The 12,943-nt window shown below is 55.9% G+C and overlaps 1 protein-coding gene across 11 annotated transcripts in view; it reads left to right on the forward strand.

The window, feature by feature from the left end:
* The window catches only part of FOXP4 (forkhead box P4), a 34,985-nt gene extending 24,876 nt beyond the window's left edge, over positions 1–10,109 (forward strand). For 6 of the 11 annotated variants that reach the window (XM_063666203.1, XM_063666205.1, XM_054491859.2 and 3 more), the window contains exons 12-16: positions 694–795; positions 4,366–4,487; positions 6,654–6,720; positions 7,262–7,431; positions 8,265–10,109. In XM_063666203.1, the coding sequence (XP_063522273.1) occupies positions 694–795; positions 4,366–4,487; positions 6,654–6,720; positions 7,262–7,431; positions 8,265–8,412 (609 nt within the window). In that variant the 3' untranslated portion in view covers positions 8,413–10,109. Of the gene's footprint in view, positions 1–693; positions 796–4,365; positions 4,488–6,653; positions 6,721–7,261; positions 7,432–7,719; positions 7,936–8,264 lie in introns of all 11 variants that reach the window. The other 5 variants (XM_063666198.1, XM_063666201.1, XM_063666199.1 and 2 more) reach the window with 1 other exon arrangement.
* The last annotated feature ends 2,834 nt before the right edge of the window (positions 10,110–12,943 follow it).

Here is a 12,943-nt window from a genome sequence, read left to right on the forward strand (position 1 = left end):
GTCAGCCTGCTGCATAGGGTTATGTGTCTCTGGAGGTGCACACACTGCTCTTCCTACTGACACCAGCGTGGCATTCATGTGCTCATTTCCACATACACAGCCCCCCATAATAGACTCAGGGTCACTCTTCGTCTGTCTCCTTCCTCTTTCTTCCCTTGAGCCCATGATCTTCATGTCACCAGTGTTCACATAGTATTCACACTCAAGCATGAACTTAGATGGACACATATGTCCTCCCTGATACCCACACAGGCATGTACACCCTCACACACATGTTTTCTGTCACACACACACTGTGCTTAGGGTGCCTTTTGCCAAAATCAGGATAAATTCCAAACAGCCTCCACCCCGTGGACATCTCTTCCAAGAAAGACAGGACTGACTGCTTTCACCCTCGGTCCAGGGCCGGTACTAAAGGCATTTTCTCTCCAGAAGCAGCTCCAATCCTTGTACAAATACATAGCCCTTGGAGGCTCCTGCCCTCTTTATCTTTGGCCGGGCTGTAACCAGCCTGTCCCTCTGAGGGGACCCACCAGCCACCACCCATCTTGTTATCCACACATTTCTGAGCAGGTCTTCTCACAAGGTGAGCTCGGGGCTAGGCAGAAGAGAGAGATACTGGGGGAGGGAACCCAGGGCTGTGACCCTTCGAGGCCCAGGCTGACGATCCCTTTGCTTGTTCCTTCCCTGCAGGCCATCCTGGAAACCCCTGACAGGCAGCTGACCCTGAATGAGATCTATAACTGGTTCACCAGGATGTTCGCCTATTTCCGCAGAAACACTGCCACCTGGAAGGTGAAGCAGGCCCCTTCCACCTTCTGGGCCCCAGTCACCCTTGGACCTGCCATATCCCTTGGAGACCAAGGCTGCCTAACAATTAGTTCCCTAAACCATTAGTCCTGCAGAAACAGCCACCCAAGGGCCCAGCCAGGGCTGCGTGCCCACGCCCACCTCAGCAGGAGCTGTGGATTGTTCCATAACCTTTTAATGATCCCTTCCCTCCAGCCTGGTGCTGCCTCCTTTCTGGGAAGCAATCCTTCTCTTCTCTAGGGTACACCCCCAAGGGCCCCAAAGACATCAGCCCCATGAGGTAGGGCCCCTAGGAATTGCTAATGCCCAAGCTTGGTACAGAGGCCTGGGCCGAATTTCACAGAGACCCTAAGGGTCTGGATACCTTGGCTTAAGGTACATGTTCTGAAGCCTGAGGTGAGGCTAGGAAAGTGCAGGTGTAGACACACGGATGGACCAAGAGCCATGGACCACACACTGGGGCACTGACGGCACTCACAGCCCTCCCCAGCTCTGCCATCCCTGGCAGGAAGATAATTGTCTCCATCCAATTAGTCATTTCAACACCTTCAGCCGTAAGTTTTCCTGGGAGAGCAGAAGCAGGCAAGAGGGGGGACTCTAGAAAAATGGGACACAGAGATGCTGGGGCACTAGGCCATTTATTTTTCTATAGCCAAAAGGGGTGTGTGTGTGTGTGTGTCTGTCTGTCTGTCTGTCTCAAGGTGGGAAGGCGATATCTAAATTGGGAGAGTGGGCGGGGCGGGGGGAAGAAGGAGAGAGTGTTGGCCCCTGCAGGGAAGGTTAGACGCAGGGAAGGACACCCTCTCAGAACCTTAATTGGATCCCTGGCTCTTGAGTCCCCCTGCTGGCCACTGAAGAAACTGCAGTTAAACGGGCTACCTCCCCCAATCCTACTAGGTTTCAACAAGTGTTACTGAGCCCCTCCTCCCCACCGGCGCCCAGGACTTGGTGGGGTCTGCACAGTGCCTGCCTACCCTTTGCCCTGGGATTATGCTAAGTGCAGCAGAAGGGACTGCATCATGACTTTCATATCCCCATACCCAATTCCCAAAGCTTGGGAGAGAAGCTGGGAGGCTGTTGGGACAGCTGCTCTAATTGGCTGTGAGTGATGTCATTTTCTGCCAACCACATTCCTGCCCTCTTTCTGAGCCAGCAGGGCTTGCTTGGGACCACCTGGTCCAGTCTCCAGCTTCCAAGTCAGTTCAGATACCAGGTTTTTATAAATGATAGAGTCCTACAAACGTAAGGGATGATTATAATTATTACCTGATGTTTAATAATGCATATTAATCCTTTGCCTTTAGGGGTAGCAATATAGAGCTTCCTTTCCATAAGACAGCCTCCTCTTTAGGGGCAAAGTACTGCTAAGCCACCTACCTTCCTTCCTTCCTTCTCTCTTACCTGTTATGCCTTGCTGCAGTTTTCTAATTCTCTCTTCTCTTGAGGTCAGGTTAGGTGACCTGGTTTAGGTGACTTCTTAAACTACTCAGTGACCATCCTGAAGCCACCCCCCTGATATTCTAACCCTGCCGCCCTTGCCCAGCCCAGCCCAGCCTTTGACATCTCTGTGGTGTGTTCCTCCTAGTTCTTCACCCCCATCTCCCCTCACCTAGTCTAGGGTCCAGTAAGAAGCATCTGGGCTGGGGAAGGTGAACGACTAAGTGGGTGACTTTCCCAGTTAGCAGTGCTCTGCTGCTGCCTCTGTGCCTGAGGCCACTGCCTGAGCCTTCCTCATGGTGGCACAGCAGAATCCATCCAGCTTGAGGTCCACTTTGACCTTCTGGTTTTTTTCAGCCAAGTCCATTCATGTTACTTGGGAAATATGCCGTCTACACCTAACTCTGCTTCCCTTCCACCTCTACTTTCCACTCATTTCTCAGCCCCTCAGGTCATCTCTGCTCCTCTCCCGAATTATTTGTGCTTCCTTCTTTGCCTTCTTCACCTTTGCTGGCTCCCACCCTGAGATACTTTCCACCTCAGACCAGGGCAGAAGGATTGGGAGCAGGCATGGTGTGGGCCCAGCCAGCTGCCGTTCATCCGGGGACAGAGCTGCCATCTGCCAAGCTGATGGTCCTTGCTGGCCCTCCCCATGTCCATCCCCTCCCAATGCCGGTGTTGTGGGCCCGTCCTTTTGTTTACGAAGCCCCCGCCAGACCCCTTAAATTGCCGTTAATGTTTCAGCGTAACGAATTAGTCTCTCATCACGAATCAGGCTTCGAAATGAGGGAAAAAAGCCCCGGTGAGGCCATCCTCGGAAATTGGGGTCATTCTCATTTGCAAAGCGGAGGATCGGAGCCCCGTAATGCGGGCAAATTTATTCCAAGGCAGGAGCCCCGGCGTGATTAGGCCCTTTGTAATTATCGCTCCAAGAGATTCCACTCCAGCCGCCCGCCTCCCTCGTGGATTAGCAAGCGAGTCGGAAAAATACACAGGATTTAATTAGAGGCAAATTAAAATTGGTAATGAAATCGGGCCAGTTGCAAGTGGCAAGAGTTGGAAGGGAGAGAGGGAGAGGGATCTCCAGGGGCACGGGCTGCCTGCCCTACCCGCTTTCTTCCCCGTTTAGAAATGTAAAGAGGAGACAAGGATGGGGACGAGGCGGGGGAGGCTAAGGGAGGACAGGTAACAGGGACAGGGATGCAGGCAGGGATGGTGATACCTGGGAGCTGGCCGTGGGGGCAGCACAGCTGAGAGAGGAGGGTGCAGGGACAGGACTGAGGGACACGATGAGGTGGGGCAGACTAGGGCCCTAGTCCGGGCTCCCATGGTAGTGAGGGGGGGAATTGGGCCAAGCACCCCGCCCTCACCCAAGCGTCCTACAAACCAGATGACCTCAATTATTGAAGTTATCGTGCCAAGAGGAGGTGGGACAGACAAGGTGACTTATCTTCTTTCTCTCCTCTTTCTGCCTCTCAGCTGTCAACCCACACTCTCCTCTCTCCCTGTTTATTTCAACAAGTATGTATGAGGCCTTTACTGTATACCTTGTGCTCTCAAAATATAAGCTGCCTGTTCTGAGCCACAGCCCAAAGCATGGCTCCCAGGCTCCTGTGGGTCAGTGGAGGTGGCAGTGAGGGTTTATGAGCTCTTTCCCAAACTTGTAAAAGCTTAGTGGAAATTCTGCATGCACCTGAGATGAAGCATCCTGGGCTTGCAGAGATGCCGGGGCCGGAATGTGATCTGCTGCTGATCCAAAGCCCTGAGTAACAATTACATGTGTCTTTGATTAACAAAGATGATGAAACAGATTATTACTAACTAGTTAGCATTTAGTTAGTAGATGGAACTTTCCAAGATGTGGCAGGGAGAGAGGAGGCAGCTAATAAAATGGGTCATCCATGGTGAAGAGGCTGGGAGCCCCTGGCTCTAAGGAAAGGGTAGGGGCCCGCCTTCCCTTTAGGCTAGGTCTCCTCCCAGCCCATCCCCCTCCCCTGCTCATCCCTGAGCTGGGGAAGGTGGGCCGCTGCTGCATGGGACGTGGGATGGGATGACGACTATCATGTTTGTGCTTGGCCAAACAAGCTGCCTCTGAGCTCCTCTTCACTGCACCCACAGAACGCCGTGCGCCACAACCTCAGCCTGCACAAGTGCTTCGTCCGCGTGGAGAACGTCAAGGGTGCCGTGTGGACTGTGGACGAGCGGGAGTATCAGAAGCGGAGACCGCCAAAGATGACAGGGTATGTGGGTCCAGAGCTGGATGGGGTGTACCTGTCCAGGGGGCAGGAGCCAACGCACCGCCACCCCCTACCTCTCCAGGGTACACATGTGCACCAGATCCTTCCTGGCTGGGGGAAGGGGTGTGGGGAGAAAGGAGTAGAGGAGATAGTGCTTGGGGACAGGGGGCTGGAATCTGGAAGTGATGGATAATCAGAAGGCAGACATTTATGTCCTCTTCTGTCCTCACTCTGACTGAGGGAAGGGGCCAAGCAGGAGGCCTGGTAGCAAAGAGAAACAGGGGCCCCAAGTAGCTCTGGCCAGAGCTGGCACACAGGCAGATGCCGGCCAACGGGCCATGGGTGAGGGGCTGCCACCCCCAGAGCACCCGCTCTCTCAACTTATCAGGATGACTAGACCTCTGAGGTCCCGGGACCCCACCAATTCATCTTACGGCAGAGGAGAGCCAGTGAGGGCTAGGGGCTGGCAGGAGGCCCCAGAGCAGATTTGTGGCAGAGCTGGTTCCAGGACCAGGTCTCTGCCCTCCTGGTCTTTTGTGCTTAGCTTCACCACCTGGCATTTTATTTATTTACTGATTTATTTATTATTTTTTAAATTTTATTATTTTATTTATTTATTTATTTATTTTTTGAGAAGGAGTTTCATTCTTGTTGCCCAGGCTAGAGTGCAATGGCACGATCTCAGCTAACTGGAACCTCCACCTCCTGGGTTCAAGCAATTCTCCTGCCCTAACCTTTCGAGTAACTAGAATTACAGGTGCCCACCACCACGCCCCGCTAATTTTTTTTGTATTTAGTAGAAATGTGGTTTCACCACATTGGTCAGGCTGGTCTCGAATTCCCAACTTAAGGTTATCCACCTGCCTTGGCCTCCCAAAGTGCTAGGATTACAGGCGTGCACCAGCGCAGCCGGCCTATTATTTTTTTGAGATGGAGTCTTGCTCTGTTGCCCAGGCTGGAGTGCAGTGGCACGATTTTGGCTTACTGCAACCTCCACCTCCTGGGTTCAAGCGATTCTCCCGCCTCAGCCTCCTGAGAAGCTGGAATTACAGGCACCCGCCACCATACCCAGCTAATTATTTTACTTTTGGTAGAGACGGGGTTTCACCCTGTTGACCAGGCTGATCTCGAACTCCTGACCTCAGGTGATCTGCCCGCATCAGCCTCCCAAGATGCTGGGATTACAGGCGTGAGCTACCGCACCTGGCCTCCACCTGGCAGTTTAAACAGAAACTGAGGAGCCTGGGACAGGGTCAGGACCTCCCTTTGGCTTCCACGTAGCAGCAGTGGCCTTCACCCCACCTCAAACACCCCCACCCCAGCCACCTGCTTGCTGTGCCCCTTGGGCCAGAGCCCCTGGGTAAGGAGAGGAGAGCAAGTTAGATGGATGTCTCTGAGGTGTGGGGTGTCTGCTCCCCTCAAAGATGCCTGCTGTCCAGGCAGGAGCCTTTGCACCCCAGGCAGTGTGGGAGCCTGGAGAATGGAAGGAAGCCATCCCCGGTGAATGCCCAGGGGCCAGTCTCCAGGCCTGGCTGCGCTTGCACCTCTGCTTCTCACCAGTTTGGTGACCTTTGGCCGTTTCCTTAAGCTCTGTGAGAGCTCTGTGATGGTGTCATCACTGGAAGAGGGACAGCCCCCAGCCACTGCTTTTCCTGTCCCAACTCCCGAACACCTTCCCGTGCAGAGAAGCCTTCTGTATGGAGCATGTGGGACAGGCTGGGCATATGCCTGACATGTTCCAGAATCTAGGATGGCAAGACAGTGTGGGCAGACCAGGTGTGTAACTACTGAGACTATAGATTGGACCTTGCCAATCACTGGAAAATCTAGACCAGAGAGAGAAAACGGGTGGGGGGGGGCAGCATGCTGTGAAGGCAGACACTGGGGGGATGCCAGTTCCTACTTCCCAGCTCCGAGACCTGGACAGGTCCCTGAACCAAGCCCCTTGCACCCACCTGTGAAGGGGCTGCTCCTGCAGGGCCAGTTGAGTGTGAAGACCGAATCAGACCAAGTACACACACAGCTGCTCCAAGACAGTGGCTGATCCGCCCTGGCCTCCTGGAATAGGGAATGGGCCCCATTCCCAGCACAGACCCTTACTTAGTAAAGAGATGCGAATGAAGAGCTAAGTGAATGAGTGAGCCAAAGATGGCCTTCTCTGTCCTCCAGGAGCCCCACCCTGGTGAAGAACATGATCTCGGGCCTCAGCTATGGAGCACTTAATGCCAGCTACCAGGTGACTGGCCCAGAGCCCACCCACTCACCTCTACCTCCCGCTCCCTTGCTTTCTCATACAAGAGACCCCCATCCTCCCCTGCAGAGGACTCACCAGAGGAGGGAAGGAGGGTGAAGACCCAAACTCTCCAAGACCCCACCTCTCTGCCCCACCCCAACTCGGGGCCAGCCTCCACCTCTGCTTTCAAGGCTGGGTTCAGACAAGGCAGGCAGCTGGGAGGATGGCATACCTATAGCATCCCCTTTCCTGGTTTGTCAGTCTGGGGGTTCTCTGTTCCCTGGGAGAGGGGATAAGCCAGGCCCAGGTTCCAGGAAAGCTGGGAGGTAGGAGGAGGTCAGGGAGTCAGAGTTCCAGCCATGGGGGAGGGGTGATACATTCAAAGGCTGAGTTGGGGCTTGGGGGTTGCCCAGACAGATCCGCCCGTGGGGCCAGTAGGCAGACACACAGGCGGCTCTCTAGTGGGTGGGGAAGGCCCAGCACTTGACTGAGTGTGCCCCGTCCTGTGGAGCCACTGACGAGGCCCAACCCTGTGCCCCTCCAGGCCGCCCTGGCCGAGAGCAGCTTCCCCCTCCTCAACAGCCCTGGCATGCTGAACCCTGGCTCCGCCAGCAGCCTGCTGCCCCTCAGCCACGATGACGTGGGTGCCCCCGTAGAGCCGCTGCCCAGCAACGGCAGCAGCAGCCCTCCTCGCCTCTCCCCACCCCAGTACAGGTGAGCACATAACACGGACCCCCACCCACCCCAGTGCCCCTCAACCACCAGGGAGGAGGCGTCATCCCCCACCCTGGGTGGGGTTCCCCATCCCACCCCCACCACACCTCTCCCCAGGACGAGTGGCTTCTCTCTTCCTTCCTTCATCAGCCCTCTCAGCCCTCCCTTGTCCCACTTGCCTGTTCTTCTTACAACCCCTCCCCACCTCCCTACCTTCTCTTTCCCCTTTTCCCCCTTTCTTACTTTTCCTCCTCCTCTCTTCTTTTTTTTTTTTTTTTTTTTCTTAAGACGGAGTCTCGCTCTATTACCCAGGCTGGAGTGTAATGGCAAGATCTTGGCTCACTGCAACCTCTGCCTCCTGGGTTCACGTGATTCTCCTGCCTCAGCCTCCCAAGTAGCTGGAATTACAGGCGCCTGCCACCACGCCCGACTAATTATTTTGTATTTAGTAGAGAATGGGGTTTTACCATGCTGGCCAGGCTGGTCTCGAACTCCTGATTTCAGGTGATCCACTGGCCTCTCCCTCCCAAAATGCTGGGATTACATGTGTGAGCCACCTCACCTGGCCTCTCTTCTCTCTTTCTTCTCCTTCCTCCGTTAGCTCATCTCCCCTCTGCTCCCCTCTTCTCCCCAACCCAGAGCAGTCTCTGCCCCAGCACCAGCTTTTCTTAAAAGAGAGCCCTAGGGGAGATCAGCCCTCAGGTCTGAGGGGTTCCTGGGGAGGGGGCTGTGGGCTCCCCACTGTGCCCCAGAGTTCTGGGTGAGTTTGTGGGGCAGGGGCAGAGGGCATCGGACGACAGCCGCCTGGTTCCCATGCCATACTTTTGCCTCAGCCACCAGGTGCAGGTGAAGGAGGAGCCAGCAGAGGCGGAGGAAGACAGGCAGCCCGGGCCTCCCCTGGGCACCCCTAACCCCAGCGCCTCGGGGCCTCCGGAAGACAGGGACCTGGAGGAGGAGCTGCCGGGAGAAGAACTGTCCTAAGGGCCTGTAGGGACCGGCAGGGCTGGGGTGAGACCCCTCCCTTCCAGAATCCAGGCCCCATCTTCCCCTACTCCACAGCCCCTCCCGAGCCTCAAGGCAAGTCCAGGACTCAGACGGGGGAGGCCCGGGCCAGCAGCTCCCAGTGTGACCTGACAAAAACACGTAGGGGCAGGGACGGTCCCCACCCCCAGGGATACAACCCCTGGTCTTGGACCAGTAGAGGACACGGAGGGTTCAGACCCCTCCTCAGACCCTCCCCACATCTGAAACCGCCTCCCCTCAACCACCAGCAGCAGCAGGGCCCTCCTCCCCCACCAGCTCTCCCCACAGGGCCCCTCAGCACCATGGAGACCCGCAGGCGGGGCTTAGCCACCCCTCTCAAACCCAGGGCCCCCTGGCACCTGGCTCTGGCCATGTTTTCTGGCCAGAGGCCCCCACTTTCCTAACTCGTGCTCCCTTCTGCCTTCTTTTCCGTACTGTGAAGAAAGAACTCTCCACCCCCAGCTCCCACCCTGCCCTGGCCTGGGTGGAGGAACTGTTCCTCCATCCCCAGAAGAAACAGCCCCCTCTGCTGCTGGGGTGGGACTGTCTGTGTGCCCTGTGGGGGTCCATGTGAGCAGGCCCACCTGGCTCCAGCCCCGCCCCCAACCTGAGACAGAACCAGGCTGAGCCAGGCCTCCACCTCCACCCCCACCCCCGTTTGCTGGGGGCTCCTCCAGCCGCCCCCATGGGAAGAGGCCTGGTACCGCCTCACCCACAGAGGTCTGTGCCAGGTGCACTTCTGCAGGTGGAGCCAAGCTCCCCATGAGGCCAGAGGCGGGGCCTGGGCCGGGAGCCCAGGGGAAGGCCAGGCTGGACCCCAGCTCCACACCCACATCCAGCCTGCAGGCCTCTCTGCAGTCCTCACCCTCTCTCAGCTCCCCTTCCTCTGCAGTCACCCTCAGCTCCCCTTCCTTGCCCGCCTCTCCCCCCCGCCGCCCCCCCAGTTAAACGGATGACCAAAGACCTTTCTTATGCCGGAAGCAAAAACCAAAACTTTTTGTTGGCTTTTTCCTTTGTCGCCTCCCCAGCACCTGCCCTCCCAGTGTCCCACCCCGGCCCCAGGCTGGAAGCCCTCCCTCCACTTAAGTTATTGTTTTAAACCAAAGTTTACAGTGTCTGTTGGTGGCCAAGACCCTCTCTCTCCACCCCTCCTCCATCCACCCCGAGGACCCTGGGGCTCAGTGGAGGCAGGGCCCTGCCCCCCTCCCCTCCGCTCCTGCCCAGCCTGGGGGAAGGAGAAAGGAGGGAAGGAAGTGGGCTCTCACCCCCTCAGGAGTGGGCAGGGGAGCCCTCCTCCCCGACCCTGGGCTGCTTCCTGGGGGCTCTCCAGACCCCTCTCTAGGACCAAGTCACCCGTCATGCTGGGAGTGTGGATTCTAGCAAAAGAGCTGGAAAAAAGTGAGACTCTCCACAGACCCCCTATGGGGGACCCCAACTCAAGGCCAAGGACTGGGCGTATCGGATGCTCATAACACCCCTGGCCTGGCCCCTTTACTGAGAAGACTCCTTGGATATTTCCCAAGAACCCCCCACATACACCCCTCACAAGCCACCCCTCCTGAGAGGCAGGGGGCCCTCCGCCCCCTTCCTATGTATTCCCCACTTGTGTTCCGTTTGACCAGCGCTGAAATATTAAACGTCCTCTATTCACCGGGCCCTGTGTGTGTCACCGAGGTTTGGGAGGGGAGGAGCATTAAAGCTGAAAGATCGCTCTGCTCAGGGAGCCTGGGCAGAGCAGCAGCAACGTGAGGGTCGCTGTGGTGGTGGTGGTTTCTGTGAGTGGATGGAATGAGCAGCCCTGCAGGGGCGCTGGGCATGTGCCCTCACTGTGGACAGGGCCCACCCACCTCCAGTTCCCCTGTGCCTCCTGTCCCTTCCACGGTTAAACAGGGTTCTCTGTCATTTTCCTGTTTTCTTCCAGAGTCCCAATCCTTTGCCCTAGTTCTTTCACTAGTTTGAAATCCAAGTTCTTGCCAGAGTGTTGGAGCAAGGCAGCTGATTTGCTGCAGGGATGGAGAGGACCACTGCCTCAGGGTTCCTTTACCTGTGCCACCAGCTCTGGAGACGTCCGCCCCCATGCCCAGGTGTCCTTCTGGGCCCATTTTCCACGTCTTCGAGGGGGCTGCCTGGATAGGCGTGTGTGTGTAGTCGTGCCCAGGTGTGGTGGCATCCTGAAGCAGTAGGACCATTAGTGTGCATGCACACCCACGTGGCACACTGTGCGGTGACCATAGTCATCATAGTCATAGTGGGCTCATGGCGGAAACGGGATCATTCAACCTGTACAAAGGGGTCCCTGGATAGACCGCAAGGAAAGAGGCCAAGGGCCATGCTGCTAAGCCAAAGATGGCCCCTAACACCTCCCCCAGCCCCAGCACACCAGCCTGCACCTCTTATCCCGTGTTAAGTCCTGGTTCCCCACCTGCTGCCCCTCCTCAACACAGAGCCCCTCCCGCCACCTCAGACCCCCGTGCACATCCCCAGGGCCTCAGCCGTCTCATTGGTCGTCTTTATTATTATTTTTTTTTTAAGATGGAGTTTCACTCTTGTTGCCCAGACTGGAATGCAGTGATGCTATATCGGCTCACTGCAACCTTTGCCTCCCAGATTCAAGCGATTCTCCTGCCTCAGCCTCCCAAGTAGCTGGGATTACAGGCATGCACCACCACGCCGGGCTGTTTTTTTTTTGTATTTTTAGTAGTGATGGGGTTTCTCCATGTTGGTCAGGCTGATCTCGAACTCCCGACCTCAGGTGATCCGCCAGCCTCGGCCTCCCAAAGTGCTGGGACTACAGGCGTGAGCCACTGCACCTGGCCCCCATTGGTCTTAGGCCACCTTCTGGACACTCCCTCCTTGAGGGCAGAAAGGAGTCCCAGGCCTGTCCCTAGGGACAAGGCCAAGGGAAGAGTGTATTTGGGGAGCAGGGGAGGGGAGGGTGTTGAGAAAGCTGAACTGGAGTCAATCACCCTTCCCACAAATCACCAAACTGCTGGAACTCTCCAGCCAAATGCTGGGAGAAGGACCTGGAGGGTGAGTCTTTGCTGACCTCTCTCTACTCTCAGGCATGTCTTTTGTCCTTTTCCTCCATCTATTTCTGTCTGTCGCTCACTCACCCCGCTTTCTCTGTCTCACCTTCATCCACTCTGCAGGCCTGCTCCACCACAGCCCTAATCCTCTGGATGCTTGTGTAGGGCCTGGGGTGAATTCCCTGTCCCCCATGGTACCTCGAGAGAGGCTGGGGAGCTCAGCTTGGTCTCAGAGTCTCCCTACCGGACACTGTTTAAAGAAGTAGCACTGATGTGTATTGTAATCTGCCCCTCCCAGCCCTCCGTGGAGGTTGCCAGGGCCTTGTACGGTAAACCTAGCTGCATGTAATCTGTGGACAATGGCATTCTCTACAATGCAATAAAAACGATTACCCATGATTTTGCTGCGGCCGCTTCCCCCTTCCCCTTCTTCCCATCCCAGCCGGGACCTACCAGAATGCCCCAGAGAATCCTTAGGTGTTGGCTGCCAGTCTCCCAGCCCCCTTACTCTGCCCTCTTGAAGAAGAGGGTCAGTTCTGTGGACCAGCCCCGGGGGCATTCTTCCTATGCCAGACTCTGGAGGGACAAGACTGCACCTAGCTTTATTCTCAGGACCATCCTTCCCGCAGTCTAACTTCAGTTTCTCCTGCTTCAACTAGAGTCCTCTTTTTATTGCTCTCACAGGGATATAGCGAATGGTCAGTGCATTTGCAGGTGGGGTGATGATCTGTTTTGGACACTGGTACAGGAGAGGGTCTTGCAATATAAGAAACAAGAGCTGTTATGAACCACCACCTTCCGGGTGCATTGGGCTTATAGACAATAATTTATTTTCTTCCTGATCTGACATCCTACATGGGGCAGCCCTCCCACAATTATTACCTTATTCGAAGTAAGAACTAACACGTCCACCCCCGCAACCCCCATCACGCTTTGCCGTCAGGAAGCCCTGCATGCTGGGTATGTAGCTTCTCTCCTTCCTACTGTTAACTCACAGACAGGGAGCAGGCTGTTGTTAGCTGCGGCTGGCACCCTGTCCTGGTCTTAGCATTGCTGAGCCCTGTTGGGGAAACTATCTTTGGAACCTGTTTTCAGGCTGGGGAAAAAAAAAGAGAGAAATACTCCAAGCCGGACATTTTAGGGGTGGGATAAGTAGCGCTCTGTGCTCTGTATCCGACAGAAGTCCCCCTTCCCCTTGGCACTCAGCACTTGGCTCCCCCACCAAGAACTCACCACCTTGCCCAAGGCCTTCTTGCTGATGGTCAGCAGAGGGCGCTTTAAACAAAGCGGACCGGCTCCTCTGGACAAACTTGCCTGTCTCGGGGGCACAGAACAACTTCCCTGAGAATGCCAGCCACCGCACAGCGGAGGGCTCAGTACCTGTTTTTAATAGAAATAATTATTAACATTTAATGAGCCCTCATTATGTGCCAGGCACTATCCTAGAAGCTTTGTATTTCATT

Source organism: Pongo pygmaeus, chromosome 5 (genome assembly GCF_028885625.2).
Source record: "Pongo pygmaeus isolate AG05252 chromosome 5, NHGRI_mPonPyg2-v2.0_pri, whole genome shotgun sequence".
Taxonomy (NCBI): domain Eukaryota; kingdom Metazoa; phylum Chordata; class Mammalia; order Primates; family Hominidae; genus Pongo; species Pongo pygmaeus.